Raw genomic sequence first — 7,736 nt, 5'->3', positions numbered from 1 at the left:
ATGTTTGTCCTCATAAAAACCCAGTAGACATATATTTTTGAAGCTTTAACTTTCTAGTTTACCACAAAGCAGGTGGTAGTTCAGAAATATAATTTAATTATGCTGTATTGTAACTTTGTGTGGTTTTCAAGAACACATGTTTCAATAATATTCAATAAGTAATAATAAGCAGACTAATAAGAGACTCCTAGCTTATGAAAATTAATTGCTTCTATTGATGTTTTACCTGTGGTCTTGAAGACTCCAGACAGAAATAATGTAACTAGGTTCTAGCTCAACTGAAATAAATACATTTCCAATGAGTGCATCATGTGTTTGTGTAAAAAAACAAAAACAACAAGCTGTCTGATCTGTCCTGATCTGATTATAGTAAATCTAATCTGAAGTCATATTCCACACATGTCGTCATCTGTAGGACAGAGACTGTTGTGGAGAAGATGCTGACCAACTGGATGTCCATCTGTCTCTACTCATTTCTTAAGGTAGCAGAGCATGTGATGGCTTCAATTCTATGCATTTTCACAATAAACATATTTTAATTAAATTGTTTTAATTAAATAAGAATAAGAATTTAATTCAAATATATTACTTGTGGAAAAACAATCATGTATTTTATTATTTACGAGATGTATTTTAAATTATTATTATTTATTTTCTTTAAAATAGTTTAATGAAATAATAATCTAAAAATGATTAAATATTTATTTATCTTTGGTGTATTTTCACCAGGAGGTTGCTGGTGAGCCTCTCTACAAGTTGTACAGGGCTATTAAATACCAGGTGGATAAAGGACCAGTAGATGCAGTGACGGGCAAAGCCAAACGCACTCTCAACGACAGCCACCTGCTCCGAGAGGACATTGACTACTGCTCAGTGGTGCGTCTCTGTAATACTTCCATCTCAATGCTATAAAAACACAACTCCTAAATGAATAAATCAAACAAGACCGAGTTTTTGTTTCTCTCTCAGACTCTGACAGTGCTGGTGAAGAGCGGTGTCGAGGTCCAGCCCTGTCCTGTTAAAGTTCTGGACTCTGACACCATCACTCAGGTTAAAGATAAAATCCTGGACCAGATTTATAAAGGAGCACCATACTCCCAAAGACCAGCCGCAGACTCCCTGGACCTTGGTACGGTTTTGCTAGATATATCTAGACTAGTCACAACTATGTTCAATTTGTGTTAAAGAAAAACTGTTTTGTTTTCCATCAGAGTGGCGATCGGGCCAGGCGGGTCACCTGACTCTTTCTGATGACGATGTCACAGCCATCGTTCAGGGTCGCTGGAAACGGATCAACACCTTACAGCACTACAAGGTACAGCTGGACATTTTACTGTGTCTAGAATTTTGCATTGAAGACAAATGGGTTGGTTAGTTGATTTGTGGGTTGCTTGATTATAAGATTGACTGGTTGGTTAAGTGATTGCCTGGTTAGTTGGTTAGTTGATTTTGTGAGTTGGATGGTTGATTTTGTGAGTTGATTGGTTGGTTGATTTTGTGAATTTATTGTTTGGTTCATTTTCTGAATTTATTGTTTGGTTCATTTTCTGAATTTATTTTTTGGTTCATTTTGTGAGTTGATTAGTTGGTTGATTTTATGAATTTATTGTTTGGTTCATTTTCTGAATTTATTTTTTGGTTCATTTTGTGAGTTGATTAGTTGGTTGATTTTAGTTCATTTTCTGAATTTATTTTTTGGTTCATTTTGTGAGTTGATTGGTTGGTTGATTTTATGAATGTATTGTTTGGTTGATTATGAATTTATTTTTTGGTTGATTTTGTGAGTCAGTTGATCGATTTTGTTGTTCTATTTTGTGAGTTGCTTGTTTGTTTGATTTTGTGAGTTGGTTGGTTAGTTGATTCGTTGACTGTTTGGTTGATTGATTTAGCTCTAAATCTCTCTCTCTGTTCTCTGATCAGGTGCCTGATGAGGCCACTGTGGCTCTCATCCCTCGTTCCCAGAGTTCTCTTGGAGTAAATCAGTTCTATCAGACTGGAGAGAGTAAGCTTAATACTTTTTGCTCAATCAGAAGTAAATGGCCATCTCTTTTACACTCTATTCACTTCATTACTGACCACCAGAAAGCAAAAAATGATACATTTCTTCTTGATATCTGGTCTTGCTGTAGAAACTCCCATGCTGGAGGGAGAGGAGGAGGAAGGTCTTCGTCTATGGCATCTGGTGAAGCCGAGCGAGGACCCCGAGATCCCCAAACACAGGAAGAGCAGCATGAGAGAGAGGGAGCGGGCAAAAGCCATTCCTGAGATCTACCTTACACGACTGCTTTCTATGAAGGTACGTGAGATGTGATCTTTAATACAGCACACGCCACATCAAACCAATCATGTTTGTTTGAGATCCGTCTTCTGCTGTTGACTGTCAGTGTGATTGAAAGCTGCTCTGTGTTTACAAATGTGTATCTTCAGGGCACTCTGCAGAAGTTTGTAGATGATGTCTTTGTAGCCATACTGAGTAGGAAACGGCCTCCACCCATCGCTGTCAGATTCTTCTTTGACTTCCTGGACGACATGGCGGAAAAACACGGGATTGACGACCCAGAGACCGTTCACATATGGAAAACAAACAGGTCAGTGCTATTTTCATTGAAAATTCATTGGGCAGAAAGTGTGGAACCCTGATGTTTCTCTGTTCATTAAATTGAATGTTCATTTAAATGCACTTTGGCCTTCCCTCTGCCCGCAGTTTACCTTTGCGTTTCTGGGTCAACATCTTGAAGAATCCTCAGTTCGTCTTTGACGTGCAGGTGACGGATAGCGTGGATGCCGTCCTTTCCGTTATCGCACAGACCTTCATTGATTCCTGCACTACATCCGAGCACAAAGTGGGCCGGGTCAGTACAGCAATTAACCTCTTGACCTCTCTAGCTGTGACCTCATTATGGTGAGAGTGTGCATGTAGAGCGAGAAGATGAACAAGGGCAGGAAAGGGAGAAAAGGAAATAAGAAAAAGCTGCAAGATGCTGTAGCATTGAAAGAGCTCATTGTCGTGTGTCTTGTCCTTCAGGATTCTCCAGTGAATAAGCTGTTGTACGCCCGAGAAATCCCACGATACAAGCAGCTGGTGGAGAGGTGAGAAAATCTGAACCTTATATAGCAGTGCAGCCTTTTGCAAACACATCTATTAGCACTGAAATGGATAGTGGAGGTTCATGATATTTAGTGCTATAAAGCTTCTTCCTCTCCTGCAGGTACTACAGTGATATTCATAACGCCGTGTCTGGCTGTTACCAGGAAATGAATTCAACCCTCACAGAGCTGTCAGGGGTGAGACTGAATTTTATTCTATTCGAAATGAAATTCTAACTGTGATTTTACATTTTAACACACAGCAGGGTCCAAAAGTATTAAACCACATTGAGATTCTGGGTGTCTGAATGTCTATTTTTAAGGGTCAACCACTTGACACTCATTCATGGTCTTATTAATTTATTCAAACATACATTTGCAATTCACATAATTTGCAATTCACACATGCAGCGACTTGGTTAGTCCTCTTTTGTGATGAGTGTTTTTAATTTCTGAAATATCATTATTTTTTATTTATTTATTTATTCATTGAACGGGTTATAAAATGTGTGTACCTTTTTGAATTTGAAATGGTAAATTATTAAAATTATTTAATTAGTAGTACATGATTTTTGTAAAAAAAAAAAAATATTGTGTGACATTTTTTAATTATTAATTGTAAAATAAAAATATATTTTTGAATGAATAGTACATGATATTTAAGTCATGTGGCGTGTTTTTTTTATTAATATTTTTAATCATTTTAAAATATTTAATTTATATTTTTAATTAATAATTAATGATATTTGTTAAAGTAATTGTCTTGTGGTTTTCAATTAATTTTAAAGGTGATAATTGCAAAATATAAATATTTTAAAATAAATATGTTGAATTAATAATTGTAAAGTATTAAAAATATTTTTTAATTCATGATATTAGTGTAAAAACACCATGTCAATGTTATGTGACAAGTAAAATTAATAATTGTTAAAAATTAAGCATATTTTGTCAAATGAACATTTTTGTTTGATATTAAAAAAAACTTCTTACCTTGAAAAATATATATTTACTTTTTGTACTTCTTACATGTATTTTATGTATGAGGAAAATATGCAGGTTTTGCATTTTTATTAAGGTTTTCCTTCCTTTTTAAAAGATATTTCATGTTCTTTGTCATGGACACTTAAACCTTCTATTTTAAGATTTTGATGACTGTCTGTTTTTAGAGCTTTGCATCCGAGATGAACAGTTTGGTGGCATTGCATGAGCTGTACAAGTATATCAACAAATACTACGATCAGGTCAGTATGGGATTGATATAAGCTTCTTATGATGCTTGTGCTAGAGCAAATTAAAATACTCCTTTATATTGTGTTGTATGCAGATTATCATGTCTCTGGAAGAAGACGCTGCGGGTCAGAAGATGCAGCTGGCCTATCGGCTTCAGCAGGTCGCTGCCCTGGTGGAGAATAAAGTCACTGACCTTTAGGCTTTGACCTTTCACCTTGTCATCTAAGCTCAATAATAATCACAATAATCGTCTTATCTCATGTGATCGGCTGATGAAATGCAACCACTACGCCAAACACTCGTGTGCTTTCACAACCGTTCACATACTCCCTGCATATTCTTAACAAAAGGGAACAGGAAATGAAGTAATGATCACTTTCTTCTGATAAAACCTTAATGGGAGTTTTATTGGAGAAGGATTGCTTTTCAGACTGAGGCTCTGAACAATTCACAGGAGTATTGATCGACAGGAAGTGTGTGTGTGTGTGTGTGTGTGTGTGTGTGCATGGTTAATTGTGATGTGTTTGAAAGGCTCTGCTGTATATATATGAAGTTTACCTAATTCAAATTTTAATGACACTACTGAAGCAGATCTCACATATTGTGACATGCTGAGACACATTTTATACCATTTCTATTTCCATTCAAGTGATCACATCCACTGTATGGATGATCTTTCATGAACTGATTCAACGAAACTGTACAGTCATGTCAGCACTGCGGACAAATCCCACATTTACTTCTACTGTACATGGAGTATTTCGTTCCAGGTTTAGAAATGTTCTACTCCTCCACAATCAAAGCCCAATCTCATAGACTGTCCTTGGCCGTGTGGTGTTAACTTTTTATACGAACATTTCTACATTAGTATTGCAGATCAAAACAAGTATTAAGCTTTTACTGGGACTGTAGAGTAAGTCTATGCACACAAGTGCCATAAGTTACAAGAGCACAATATTTGTGTGCACGTTATTGTGTAGCTTTAGCTGTGCATGCAAAAAAAAAAGACAATGTCGCAGTTTTCAGGTTTTCCATTGTTGTTAGTATCTCAAATATCTGGAATTTCTCAAAGTTGTTAAATGTGATCATCTGAATTTAGTTTGTAGTACCATAAGCTGATTAACTTTACTTCATCAAGCAGATTTCTGATAGATCTCGATAAAATATGGGTCTGGGTCACATTTCACTGCCAAATATACAGATAAAGAATAAATGATATTTTGCACAATATACCTTATTCTTAAACTTCAACTAATATATCGTTTATTCTTTTTCTAGTAATAGGCTTTTGCATTGCTTCTTAAATCTTATAAAGATGTTGTAATGCACAACATCTTTCAATTCAAGTTTATTTTTTGATTTAGGCATGAAATAAATCCAAGATCTTTGCAGGTTTTGTGAGATTCACCCACACTTACAGTAAATGGCATTGATTTCCTAATGCCTGCTTTGTATTTAATAGCAAAAGCGAGAACAATTCAAGATTCAATCTCAAGCGTTTTGAGTCTCAGATGAAATTGCAATGCAGCTGGGTTGGCCAGTCCCTTGGGAGGTATTGACACAAAACTGGGACAGTTTGGGTCATTGGATTTCGAGTTGGCAAATGGAGAATAGCATCTTTATTCGCTTGGTCCCAATGATTAGAAAAGCAGCAGTCGGATTGAGAGTTGTGAACATTAGACACTGAATAGAAACTAACTATTTACTAACTATTGTAAATAATGCTTATTTATACATGACCGCCAATGTGCCTTCTTTGTTACTTTTTATAATGTCTACCGATTTAAGTAAACATGCTTGACATTACTTGCCAAATGGAGGAAAAGATGAACTGCGGCACAACTGTTGCCTGTTGTGAAGATCATACGGGGCTTTTAGTCTCTGAACTGCAGCGCGTCTCAGGATTATAGCTGTCGATCTCAATGGATTCAGTATAAATCCATGTGTAGCTCAGTCATTTCTAGTTTGCCCTTTCGGCTCATTTCCTGGAGCGATCTGTATTCACCTTGTTGTCACAGGTGATGATGGTGTAATTTTTTTGTGCATCTGTTCTTTTTAGCTTCTTAAAACGGTCATGATTTGTTTTTCGCCCCAAGGCACTTTGTATTTACATTTTGGCTCACCCACAGTCTAATTTTTTTGTAGTTTGATCATGAAGCTGACGTCATATGCTTTAACACGATCCCTTTTGTGTATAGAACTGAAAATAATGAATGCACTGCTATCTGGACATCTCAAATGTATTTTTGAAGGCTTCCCTGTTCCTGCGTTTATTTATGTGATTTTGAGCTATTACGCTTCATCATACTAATGTATGCACAGAGCTGTGTTTTAAAAATGGGAAATGTATTAGTTTGCTCATCCTGTGTATGTTTATTAGCCTGTTGTTGAATGTGTTTGGCCTCTTGGTGTATTTTTTGATTATTATAGGCTGATGCATGCTTGAGATTTGATTGGATTTTCTGATTGGGGTGCTTTATGAGAGGTTCACTCGATGGACTGCGTTATGAGTGCATGACTCTCATATGAACACAGAAGAAAGCGTGTGTGTATGCATGAGAGTTTGTAAGTAATTGTAGCGCTTCGTACATGACGGTGAGGTTTTTTGGCGAATCTCCTGTTATGTACAGTTTTCTCTAAGAGAATCCTGTGAAACCTTCTTTTTGTACAGTCTTGCGATTTCCTGTTTTGCCAGTTGTGTGGAATATGGCTCTGTATCTTTGCAGATAAACAATTCAGACCATTGTTTAGAGAATTGGTGGTGTATACAGAGCCCTTGCCCGGCACCGAGTTTTACACAACTTTTATACAAGGGTAAAAAAATAATATATGGTAATTTTCTAATGAAGTTGGGGTTAAAAGAGAGCTTAAACCCAGTCTAAAGACATTACTCTTTTGTATTTGTTTTGTGTATAGTTTGCTAACAATTGTGTATATGTGCCTGTACATATTGTGAAGAGGACTTGTTCTTTTTGTTTTTTGATTTTGTTTTTCAACCAACTTACTCTCTCCATTCAGGAGAAATTGGGAGCCAAAATGTTGAAATGAGTGAAATGGAAATTTGTATCTGGAAAAAATAAAGCTATAATTTTAACAATGAAGATGTTGTCTACTGTTTTCGATTTTTGATATTTGTAGACAGCAGAACAAAGGTGTCCAGGACAGTATTAATCGAATGGATACATCTCCTGTGGGCTGAATGACTTTAACTGACATGTTGGAGTCGATACCAAAAAAGGATGATTTTTGTTTCAATTCTGAACCATTTTTATGAAAATTATATCACAGTTTCTTGCTTCAGAACCTAGGGCATAGGTATGATTTTGGCATTGGTGGGGACATAACGACAGACAACAGACATTTAATAATTTGATCAAAATTAGTATTCAACCTATGTCCTCTTTAAGGTGAAAAAAAAA

General features: G+C 36.1%; 1 protein-coding gene across 6 annotated transcripts in view; it reads left to right on the top strand.

The window, feature by feature from the left end:
- Positions 1 to 7,418, top strand: part of LOC107701812 (plexin-B1-like) — an 80,060-nt gene extending 72,642 nt beyond the window's left edge. For all 6 annotated transcript variants that reach the window (XM_016503927.1, XM_016503923.1, XM_016503925.1 and 3 more), the window contains exons 24-35: positions 416 to 482; positions 730 to 876; positions 970 to 1,129; positions 1,212 to 1,315; positions 1,921 to 2,002; positions 2,130 to 2,296; positions 2,428 to 2,588; positions 2,705 to 2,852; positions 3,026 to 3,090; positions 3,210 to 3,285; positions 4,254 to 4,328; positions 4,412 to 7,418. In XM_016503927.1, coding sequence (XP_016359413.1) covers positions 416 to 482; positions 730 to 876; positions 970 to 1,129; positions 1,212 to 1,315; positions 1,921 to 2,002; positions 2,130 to 2,296; positions 2,428 to 2,588; positions 2,705 to 2,852; positions 3,026 to 3,090; positions 3,210 to 3,285; positions 4,254 to 4,328; positions 4,412 to 4,516 — 1,357 coding nt within the window. In that variant the 3' untranslated portion in view covers positions 4,517 to 7,418. The remainder of the gene's footprint in view (positions 1 to 415; positions 483 to 729; positions 877 to 969; positions 1,130 to 1,211; positions 1,316 to 1,920; positions 2,003 to 2,129; positions 2,297 to 2,427; positions 2,589 to 2,704; positions 2,853 to 3,025; positions 3,091 to 3,209; positions 3,286 to 4,253; positions 4,329 to 4,411) is intronic.
- Positions 7,419 to 7,736: the final 318 nt, after the last annotated feature.

The sequence above is a fragment of the Sinocyclocheilus anshuiensis genome, unplaced genomic scaffold (genome assembly GCF_001515605.1).
Source record: "Sinocyclocheilus anshuiensis isolate Anshui unplaced genomic scaffold, SAMN03320099.WGS_v1.1 scaffold258, whole genome shotgun sequence".
Classification (NCBI taxonomy): Eukaryota; Metazoa; Chordata; class Actinopteri; order Cypriniformes; family Cyprinidae; genus Sinocyclocheilus; species Sinocyclocheilus anshuiensis.
The sequence above is the reverse complement of the archived record's forward strand: the minus strand, read 5'-3'. Positions and strand labels throughout refer to the sequence as shown.